This window comes from Thermothelomyces heterothallicus (assembly GCF_042370625.1).
Source record: "Thermothelomyces heterothallicus CBS 202.75 unplaced genomic scaffold P884_scaffold_7, whole genome shotgun sequence".
NCBI lineage: Eukaryota > Fungi > Ascomycota > Sordariomycetes > Sordariales > Chaetomiaceae > Thermothelomyces > Thermothelomyces heterothallicus.
This window is the reverse complement of record NW_027192568.1, coordinates 813,171-823,604: the sequence shown is the minus strand read 5'-3', so window position 1 is coordinate 823,604 and position 10,434 is coordinate 813,171. Positions and strand designations below refer to the sequence as shown.

Genomic DNA, 10,434 nt, shown 5'->3' with positions numbered 1-10,434 from the left:
GTATTATGTTTTATGTATCGTTGTCTTGGGTTTAGAGGTGGGAAAAGAACAATGGTGTGTACTTCAGACGCTTCTTTATACATGATTAGTGTTCCTACACGAACCGCTAGAGTCCACGAGCCGATCGATGGCCGTATCTGACACCAGAAGGACATCCAAGATTTCCAAGCAACGAGCTGATAGCGCTCGCTACAACCCGTGCTCTAAAAGTCGCCGGGTTTTGACCTCGGGATCAAGCACCATGCCTCCAATTACGTAGGTTCGCCTCCCAGGGCGGATTCTATTGTGTAGATCATATTTCTCCTCCCTCGGAAGAGCAGCACCGCACGCAAGTTTCTATCAGAAACCAAGCCATTAACAAACACGCTGATTATACACCCATATCTGGTAACATCCAATGGCGCCTGCTAGCTGATGGCCGAGCAGGAACGCCACGGGAACACATCTCCGACCTGTAAAACAGCACAAATCCGCTACCAAGTCAAGTCACCTGAGGTCCTGTTGCATACAGACGGCACTCGGCCAGCTCAATCGATAAGATGCCCCATGCTCCTGGGCTTCGACCGTGGCGAGATGGTCCCCAGGGCTGCTGCCGCGTTCGAGCTCGAGTCCTCGGTAGGCGTCGTCAGCGTGCCGTCCTCGCCCTTTCTTCCTGGCTGCCACGCCGCGGCGTACCCATCGGCGTCTGGCGGCTTGGTGAGGATGGTGAGCGGGGCGACATTGCCGACCTTGTTCTCGGGACGCAGCGAGGGCAGGCTGACGAAGTCGTTTGGCAAGTCGAGAGGGGAGGGTAGGTCTGAGGAGTATGGGTCGGAAGGGGGCTGTTTCTGCGGCGTTTGGGCGTCTTTGAGAGGCGCCGCAGCGCTGGCCTTTGTGGCGCGGAAAGTCTGGTCCAGCCTGTTTTTGGGCTTCGCGGGCTCTCTCTTCGGTTGGCGGGATTTCCGCTTGGCGGGTGCTTTTTTCGACGGTTGGGTAGGTTTTGAAGGGAGGCCATTGCCGAAGGTGAGGGTGCTCTGCTTCGACTGGCCCTTGGCCACCGGTTTGGCCGTGGAAACCGGGCTGAGAGCCCGTGGGCTCCCGCTCGGGGTGGGCATGCTCCCTTGCTCGAGTGGCCGCGGCGCCTGGTCCGAAATCGTCTGCGACGCTTGCGGGGAGACGAACCCGTCCTTGTCTGCGCCTCCTGAGCGCTTGCGCTCGAGCAAGACGTCGACCCTGTCGCGTTTCAGACTGTCTGCACACCGCTTCTCCTTCTGCTCGTCTCCCGAGACCATATAGCCCTCGGGATCTCCTATGTCTTGCTGGTCCCAACGCGGCAGGTTGACGAGTTCTGCGATATCGTCGGACTTTGCGCGCACGACAAGATCCCAGCAGTCTCTGAACTCGGCGCCTTGGGGCTCTGGATCAATGTTGATCCACGCTGTGAGGCCGTCCCTTCTGCTCCGGGTCAACTGACACATTTCCTTGACAATTCTCCGCACTCCGGGAATCTTGAGACTCGTGCCCACCACGATAACCGCGTCGGGAACCCTCCGCAGGTCGGCCTTGGACACATTCCCGATAGCCTCCTCGTCGGGATTGTACTCGTTGTACAGGACTATGCGGGGCCTGAGCCTGCCGATTCCGTGGCTGCGTTTTCCTGCAAAGGCGGTCCGTACTTCGTCCTGTTCTTTGCAATTCTCGCACAATGGGGGCTCCGGGCCCTCAAATAGAGACGCATTGAAGGGTTCTATGTGGCCGCACTTTGTGCAGACCATCTTCTCGAGCCCGCCGTGAAGCTGGACGGTAGTGGGCCATGGTCCCTTGGTGTTCAGAGGAACTGTTGTTGCTAGCGGCGGCATCTGGGTGTCGAGGGTATCGATGTTCTGGCTATACATGCGCAAAAGTCTCCCCTCGGCGGCGATTGAGGCAAGCATGTGGTGAAAGGGAGTTGGCTTCGCCTTGGACGTGATCTGGGCCAGCTCACGGACCATGGTGTGGAAGGACTCAGTTGACGCATCGTGCTTGTACACTGACGCGTCAAAGAGATGCTTCCCGGACGCCTTGAGCTTGTGCTGTCCACGGAGAGTGGCAAACAAGCCCGTGGACGAGCGAAAGTCTGGGACTGCGCTGTGAGTTAGCGGACAGGGCTCGCGTCATCATCTCGACAGCCATTGATGGAGGGGACGTACTCCCTGCGGAAACGGAGATGCCTGCGCCCGCAATGACCACAATCTTCTTCTTCTTCCGCAGAGCCGACAGGAGCCTCTGGAGATTCTCGTCCTCCTCCACGCCGCGCTTCTCCAGGTCGATGTAGGCAGTCGTGCGTGGTTTGGGAGGGGCCGCAATGCGGCGGCGCTTGGGCGGCGGGGGCTCGTCTGTCCGCACCCGGATTTCCTCGATGGAATCCAACATGTCGCAAGGCTTTAATGGCGACGCGCTACCTGACGTGTGAGCGCTGGAAGAGGGCGAGGGGTAGGGCTTGGAGGTGGCCAGCGCCGGGCTGGGCGGAGAGGGCGATTGCGAGAGAACGGAGAGCGGGGAGGACGGGGGAGAAGACGGCTGCAGTTGCGGGGCTGCCATGGCTGCAATCGTGGTTTGGCGTAAAGGCTCAACCGCGCGCTCAAGATCGGGAGACAAAGGTAAGATAAGAGTGAAGAATGACGAAGAATAGAGATCTCGTCGAAGAGAATGTGAGGATATGGCGCTATATCATATCATGGCTGGAGTGTGGTCGCGTATTTTTCGTTTGCTGAGTTTGATGCTTCTGGAGTTTTTTTTTGCAGTTCCTATATCCTGTCGCGTGAACGATACAATACTTGTCGGGTTATGCTGAAGCATCGGCGAGTGGGTTGTGTTGAACGGGGCGAGAAGGAAGTGGTTGACTGTGCACTAGTTTGTTGCAGAATACTGGCTGGGCATTGTTGCGGATTTAGCAATTCTTTGTCTGGCGCATTAGCAGCCAGTAACATGCAAGGGCCACACGCAGGATCCGTGGAATGCGTAGAGGTTATTGGCTCGGTGCCGCGTTCCCACCAAAACCCACTCAACATGCGGGCTCCAGAATCCCATCTAACTACTCAAGGACACTACAGCACATCCGTAGTGCTATGCACCGAATGCACGAAACAAAAATACGGCATGTAGACGGGGTTTGTAAGGTACCCTATGTACGTACATTCTCGAACCTAGGGAGCAGCAGACGCAGCGCGGTGTTGCACCTCACCCTGGGAACTGATTTCGATCGGGAATCTGTCTTGCCGCTCACTACAGATCTTTGGCTGAGGTAGGTGACAGTTTTCTGTGCCACGTGAAGGCAGAGTGACTTGCACAGGCATTGCGGACTAGATTGTCATCCGTATGTTTACCACCTCCCTACCTCAGCTGGGCGGCTGTGCCTTATCTTACGCTCACACGGTTGAGCCTGAGCTGTTCATCTGAGCCCCAAACAGCAACGTGTATTCCGTAGTTCGATTCGTGTCTTCATCAGATGCGCCACGCTGAGAGTTGATAACATTATTACCTAAAGTATATTATCCTGCCTAAGTAGGGTATGTGTACATAAGGTACCTTTGTGCCTTTGCTTGGTACGATGACCATGCGAGAGCTGCCGAACAATGACGTGCCCTTGAAGAGCAGACCCCCTGGAACCGGAACTGTGGAGTAGTTTGAGTGTGGGCCCAGCAACGCGTTGCTGGGAAACGCGCCAAGAATACGGAGTAGCTTTTTTGCAATACCTGCGTGTACTAGTTAATGTACTCCGTACTTCGTATGCGAGCTACGGATACCCGCCCCACATTTGCCCACCTTGCTCGATTTCCAACTCCCAAGTTTAGCGTAGGTAGTTAACTACTTTGCACACCAGCCACATTGGTTGTGGCGAGTCAGTACTCGCGTATCTTACATAGCACAGCCGTATTTTACACAAGGTAAGTGTATTGCGAAGTACGGATTAGTTTTGGTTCGCTCCTGCTCCACATGCATCAATCCCAGCGCAAGAATCCGGAGTCCCTGCACGGGTCCGTGTTAGCGACCTTCACCAGCGGAAGCCAGCCCAAGGTACTACTACCCTCTCCTAATTTACCTCTGAGACTTCAATGCATCGAGCCTGGGGAGGCTCACTTTTTCCATGATTTACCTTTGGCGAATCTCCCGCATCCTGTTCGCACCCTTCGCCCCGCGGGTCCAGAGAGCGCCTTCCCGCCCACAGCACACTCGCTGTCTGATCGTTTGGGGGTAGTTACGGGTTCCCAATCATCCATTTTCGGCACCGTGACATTTCACCATCATCCATCATTGGCCACCAGGTTTCCTTGCCCATTCATCCAATTTTCTTGTTCACGACAGATTTCTCCAAGAAACGGGTCGCAGTACTCGCTGTATTGCTTCCCTGCGCTGCCATTCGGCCACTTCCATTATCGTGTTTTTCTAGGCGCGTTGGCCACGCAACACCGCCGTCGCCGCCGCCTGCTGCCACGCTTGCGTGTGCCCCTGGGCCCGTCAAACAGGGGCGGCCCGACGCTTTTGGCCTGGCCGTCACTTACTGTTTGTGTAGTTGGTGATCGACGCCTACGGTCCTGATGAGCGCCCACGATATGGACCTTCTCATGGATGGGGCCACCATGAACGGCGGCCAAGGGGCCGTTCAGCAGATGCAGGGGATCCATGGCATCCAAGGAATCCAGGGCATGGAAGGTCTGGAGGGAATGGAAGGAATGGAGGGCGTGGAGGGCATGGGTGGCATGAACGGTATGGATGGCATGGACGGGATGAACGGTATGGATGGCATGGATGGCATGGGGGGTGCCATGGCCCTGGATGAAGTCGACTTGTTCGGCGACCCAGTCATGGACAGCGCCCTCGCCGGGCTGCCGTCCCGGCCCCTGCCGAGCAAGGCCCTGCTACAACGCCTAGACGAGATGCGCACCCGCGGCTGTTGCCAGAGCATTGCCTGGTCGCGCCAGGGCACCATTGCTTCCATCTCCAAGGACGGCATGTCCATCGACCTGCGCTTCATCCGCTGCAACCCGGACACCACCGAGTGGGAGTTGAGCGAGCCGAGCTCCTGGTCGCCCCCTTCGCCTCCCGCCTCGGCCCCGGTTCTGGCCCCAGCTCCCAACCCGCCCAACCCCATCTCCTCCGCCTCGGCCAGCGCTCCCTTCGTCCACCTCGCCTGGAGTCCCACCATGATCCCCGAACTTGCCGCCCTCGACGCACTCGGCCGCCTGACTCTCCTGACTTTCTCCATCTCCAGCAATCAGCCTTACCACTGCCGCCGTTGGGAGGCCGATATTGCCGATGACCTCCACGCCGTCGTCGGCTGCTACTGGCTCCCCCCCGGGATGCCGCAGAACAAACAGGCAAGTTTCACCTTATCATCTCTGCCCGGTCCCTGCGCTCGTTCTGACTTTCTCTCTCTCTCTCTCTCTCTCTCTCTCTTTCTGTCCCTACAGTTCCACCTCATCCATGGCCCGGCCGTCAAAAGCCAGTCCGAGTACAGGTATGAGCATCAGATCTACCCGGCTTCGGGGCCCTGGCATCCCAACCCGTCCAAGAGCGCTCTCCTGTGTGTGACGACAAATGGTGCCCTCAGGCTCTTCTATACGCAGAACAACGGGCGCCTGGAGGAGACGGCGCTCGAGCTCGAGAGTGTCACCTCTTCTGATGACCTGATCACCCACGCATCCCTGTGCTCCGACAAGAGTAAATGCTCCTCATTGACACCCTTTGTCACATCTGCCCACTCGTACCATTGGCTGACACCGCAAGTTGCTAGACACTCTCTTAATCGCCCTCGCAACCGCCTCGAAACAGCTCAGGATCGTGAGGGTCGGCATCCAATGGGGCCTTCCTCAAGTAGACAAACAAGTCCCCCCTCAGAGCCTTACCCTGGCACCGTCCCTTCGAGAAAGCCATGTGGCCGTAACCAGTTGGGCTCAGCATGGACCGGATGAGATAGCCTTGGGCACCGCGATATCCCAGCTCTCGCATGTCGAGATCCTCCCTTCTGCCCATGTTAGCCAATCCCAGCCTATGGCTCCCCCCGTCGTCCTGACGGTGCGATCATACGTCCCGGAAGACACCTCCTACCATCAGGAGACCCAGAGTATTATTGATCGCTGGGAGATCCTCCTCGACCAGCCTCAGGCGCTTCACCCGGCATTTGAACAGCTAGCATCCAAAAACGGAACAGCGTCCGTGCCTCCCGTGCGTTTTTTCCTCGATACAATTGTCGTTGCTCGGCCCCGGCTGACAGAGAGTCCAGACCATGACGCGCTTGCGCAAGCTCGAGCCGATTGTGTTGCCCAAGGTGATCGTAACCGTCACCACAGCACAGTCTGGCAGAGTACTCTGCTTCGCCTTCAGTGACGGCACTGTTCAGTACAGGAATCGTTTCACCATGGAAGAGATATATAACGAGTCCGACACCGAGAGCATCATGCACCCACTTCAGGTTGGGTTTCACTTCACCAACGACACACCATGTGAGAGCCCGCCTCTTTCTCGCCTCTCTTTCTTCCTTCTGTTTCTTTCTTTCTCACTTTCTCCTTTTTTTTCTTCGTCCCTTTCTTGTGTTCTCAAGCCCATAACAATACGGTGTTTTCAAGTTTCTCTGACCCCTCTCTAGGTCTCCAGGTGGCCTTCTCGCCCACAAACTGCTCCTTCGTCCAGCTATGTGAGGATTTGACTGTCAAGTGGAATAGGTTACATTATCCCCTGGAGGACCAAGGGGCATCGCTGGAGAGCGGTAGGTGGTTATTGCCTGGTTTAGATATCCACAACATTGACGCTGAATCGCGCCCCCCAGCCGATCAGAAGGCGGTTCTGGCCGCCTTGACTGTCGCCTTATCTGCAACACTAAACCAAGGCTCGGTCTCCTGTGACGATATCTTGGCAATGGCCCGACCGTTTGACCGCATCCCGGACTTCGCATCTGCTTGGGTAAGAGAGATGGTCAACATGCTCAAGATCGTCGTCGACTATTCCGAAGCCGCCCATCACGAGCAGCTTGTGAAGAACACCCCCTTACAACACTGCCTCTCCGTCATCAGTCATCTCAGCTTCCGCGGAGACTTCAAGCCCCGTTCGCGCAGCGGCCGATTTGCCATGCTTGCGCTAGGTGTAAGGAGCGTTATTGTCGTCCTCACGGTCGCCGCCAACACGTCAATGAGCATGAGAGAAAGAGGGAACCCAATGGACGATCCTGACGTGGTGGATGCGGTAACGGGATGCGCGAGATGGGGCACCTCTCTGCTCGCCTGGCTCACCGACTCGCTCTTTCAACTTCTCGAGGACCCGGAGATGGCGGCCATGTTAAACAGCCCGAAGCGCTTCCCAGAGTTGGCAAAGTACCTCGAGTCCAAGAATCATGTCGCCCTGCAGATGTTGCTCTGCTCCTTCACGCGAGGCTGCCTGTCGGCTCTTTGCCGCCGTCTGCAGCTGGTCGAGTCGGTGAGCAACCGCACGGCACAGTACTACGAAACACGGTTCCAGCAGCAGCAGCAGCAGCAACAACAACAACAACAACAACAACAAGACTCGGCCGCTGGCGCCGCAGCGTCATCGCGCCCTCACCCGGCTCTCGTGCAGGCCTATCAGCGGATGGAGAGGGTCATGGCGTCGGCCCTTGTGAAGGTGTCCTGGTTCGACCGCATCTTGAGCGAACTCAGCAGCGACATTCAAGCAGCGTACCAAAAGTCTCTTTCGGGGCTCGTCGCGGCCAATGTAAAACCTCAGGCCCCCAACCTGACGGAACAGCAACAGCAGCAGCAAAACGAGCTATTCATCAAGAAGGCGCAGGCCCACTTCGAGCTGGACATGCTGCTGGGGAACAACCCGCCTCCGAGCTTCCGCGAGGTCCTCCTGAAGCTATTCAGTGTCACCCTTCCGGCCTTCCGCAACCAGACGGACCGGGCCAAGCTGTACTTTGCCAGTTACGACCTGCTCGAGGTGGAGGACAGCCCGGTTACCCTGGCCAAGAGGAAGGCGGCCGGCAAGTATGTGGACGTGTTCAAGCGGGTCGAGCTGGTTGTCGGGCCGCGACCCAAGCAGGCGGCCGGCGCGGAGGGCGGCAGCAACGCGGCAGAAGGCCACCACGGCTCAGCAGCGCAGCGCAAAGGCGCGGCCGGCGGGGAAGAGACGGCGGGCGCCGCGGGCGCCAACGGGATCGGAGAGGACAACGGGATGGCAAGCTACCGAGCGGCGCTCATGGGCAGCTGGACGGGGATCGGAAACGATACCGGCCCGCAGTGGCGCCGCTGCGTGCGCTGCGCGGCCGTCATGAGCGATCTGTTCACCACCAAGCCCGGCTACAACTTTGTGCTCTCGCAGCAGAGAAAGTGCATGTGCGGAGGGAGCTGGGGGACTATGCCCAGGGGAACTTGAAGGGAAGAAAGAGGGGGAAACCGGAACCTGGTCGCATGTCCATGGTATGCACACAGGGCGACGTTAAAGAATACTACGAGTAGTAGTAGTAGCGGGGGCAGTCTGTCATCTGGCGACGAAGCCCGTTCCCAGCATCTCCATTATGCAGGGAAAAGCAGCACTGAAATATAAAGATTATAATGGATGCGATTCGGAAGGGCAAAGACGATGAAGGGATGAGAATAAAAAAGCATAGTAGCCATCACAATATATCCGTGGGAAGACGCACCCAGCGTGGCGCAGACTGGATGGAGATAAATATCAACATACCTACATATAGGGATCCATATACGTATAAGTATATATATGTATTCATTTCGGGGGTGAAGTGCTGCTCTCCTTTTTTTTTTTTTTTTCATATTTTGCCAGTAGAGGCACCGCCAGCTCGTTATTTGTTTGTTTAGTTGTTTTACTTGTCTGTTCCAGCCGGTCACTCATTCTCCCCCTTCCACACATAACCCTGCTCCATGCCGGGAATCAGGGGCCTGAGGGCCATGCCGTAGTCGCCTCCGTTGGGCGTCCGCAGGAGGGTGTGGATGTGGAACCTGGCGGGCTCCTTGTTGGTCAGGAAGACGCCCGAGTGGTGGTCAAACTCGACAATGATGACGGGGCTCTGGATGCGGTAGTAGAAGGCGTCGTCGTCGCCGAAGCCGCCGATCCAGCAAAAGTACGTCTCGCCGAACCAGCGTTCGGCCTCGGCCAGCCTCAGCTCCCGGGCGCGGGCGGGCAGGTAGAGCAGGTACTCGGCCAGGATGGCGCGCACGAGCGCCCGCTGGTCCTCGGCCATGTCGGACACGAGCACGCCCTCGTAGGGGACGACGCGGTTGTCGCGGTAGGCGCCGCACAGGTGCCGCTGGTCGTCGTGGTTCCACCGGCCCTCGGGCATGGCCGGGTCGCGCAGCAGCTTGTAGACCTGGGCGCGGGCCTGCAGGGGCGGGGGCAGGCTCTGCATCAGGCGCAGGCCGAGGGCCTCCTCGCGCTGCAGGATGCGGGTGCCGGCGTGGGGGCCCGAGTCGATCAGATTGGGCTCGGCGCCGGTGAACCAGGGGGAGATGACGGCCTGGGTGCGGTAGAGGAAGACGTTGAGGCACAGGTGGTGGCCGTAGAAGGAGAAGCCCCAGGGGCTGGCGGTCGAGGGCGCGCCGAAGAGGACGAGGTTGTACGACGCCTCGTTCATGACGCGCGGGGCGCCCACCAGCTCGCCGAGGAAGCCGTTTATGCGCATGGCCGCCAGGGCCTTGGCGTAGCCCTCGGGCGAGAGCGTCGCCTCCAGCAGGCCCAGGGCGGCGGCGCGGGTCTCCTGGCCGAGCTCGTCTAGGCGGAGGCCCTTGTCCGAGAGGAGGAACTCCGGGTTGGACCAGGTGCGCCACTCGGGGGAGTCGATGTGGTAGCTGAGGGTAGCCTGCTGATCGGGGGTCAGCTTGGAGAGGAGGGTCTCGGCGGCCGAGAGGATGGCCTCAATGGGAATCCCCTCGTCCCGGAGACGGAAGAGCCCCGGACGAACGTGGCCTGGGACTCGGTTGGATTCGTCAGTCAAGTTGTTTGAACTCTCATGTAAGAATCGTGGAGTGAGAGGGAGGGGGAAGGGGGGAAGGATGGGGAAGGAGACAACGCACCGTCATTGGTGATGCCCTTGAAGGGTTCTTGATACAGCTTGCGCCAGTGCAGATACAGACCGTGGAGCCATGGAGGCACGCCGGTCTCCTTGAATGCCTTTGCGTATTCATGAGCATCCTGCCTCTGCATCGTCGTGAAACGGGGGGTGCTGAGGTCTGGGAGATACTGGCGGAACGCGCCATCGCCGCTGCCGGCGCTGTGTTGGTCTTCCGAAGCCATTTTGGACCGACGTGGTGGTGTGAGGGACCAAGCTCGCAACAGCTCTGCGAGGAGAGGTCACTGATATATCATTGGGGGCCGAAGACGAGACAGCGTGAGAGGAATGGGAAGCAGAATAAGCCCCGAACGAAGACAACCAAAAAAAAATAATGATGGAAACGAAAGACGGGAAAAAAGAAGGAAGAAGAAGAAGAAGAA

General features: G+C 58.1%; 3 protein-coding genes across 3 annotated transcripts; 1 reads left to right on the top strand and 2 right to left on the bottom strand.

Annotated features, from left to right (window-relative positions):
- Positions 1-527: 527 nt before the first annotated feature.
- On the bottom strand, positions 528-2,391 carry P884DRAFT_197081 (DHS-like NAD/FAD-binding domain-containing protein; the record flags this gene model as incomplete). Its single annotated transcript, XM_069438035.1, has 2 exons — positions 528-2,101; positions 2,169-2,391. 2 exons carry the CDS (start codon positions 2,389-2,391, stop codon positions 528-530), a joined length of 1,797 nt encoding a protein of 598 aa, XP_069298892.1.
- Positions 2,392-6,009: 3,618 nt separating this feature from the next.
- On the top strand, positions 6,010-8,361 carry P884DRAFT_276596 (mediator complex, subunit Med16; the record flags this gene model as incomplete). Its single annotated transcript, XM_069442977.1, has 4 exons — positions 6,010-6,183; positions 6,242-6,461; positions 6,605-6,724; positions 6,785-8,361. The coding sequence occupies 4 exons, from the start codon at positions 6,010-6,012 to the stop codon at positions 8,359-8,361; spliced, it is 2,091 nt and encodes a 696-aa protein (XP_069298891.1).
- Positions 8,362-8,794: 433 nt separating this feature from the next.
- P884DRAFT_221203 (uncharacterized protein) lies at positions 8,795-10,382 on the bottom strand. Its single transcript, XM_069439484.1, has 2 exons — positions 10,017-10,382; positions 8,795-9,909 (listed from the first exon to the last, which is right to left on the bottom strand). Exons 1-2 carry the CDS (start codon positions 10,234-10,236, stop codon positions 8,831-8,833), a joined length of 1,299 nt encoding a protein of 432 aa, XP_069298890.1. The 5' UTR covers positions 10,237-10,382; the 3' UTR covers positions 8,795-8,830.
- Between the last annotated feature and the right edge of the window lie 52 nt (positions 10,383-10,434).

Bases quoted from the DNA above. Each gene is read 5' to 3' on its own strand.
- P884DRAFT_221203 (XM_069439484.1), bottom strand. From the start codon at position 10,236: ATGGCTTCGGAAGACCAACACAGCGCCGGCAGCGGCGATGGCGCGTTC. The intron at 9,910-10,016 runs GTGCGTTGTCTC...ACCGAGTCCCAG, and splicing joins CAAGGGCATCACCAATGACG to GCCACGTTCGTCCGGGGCTC.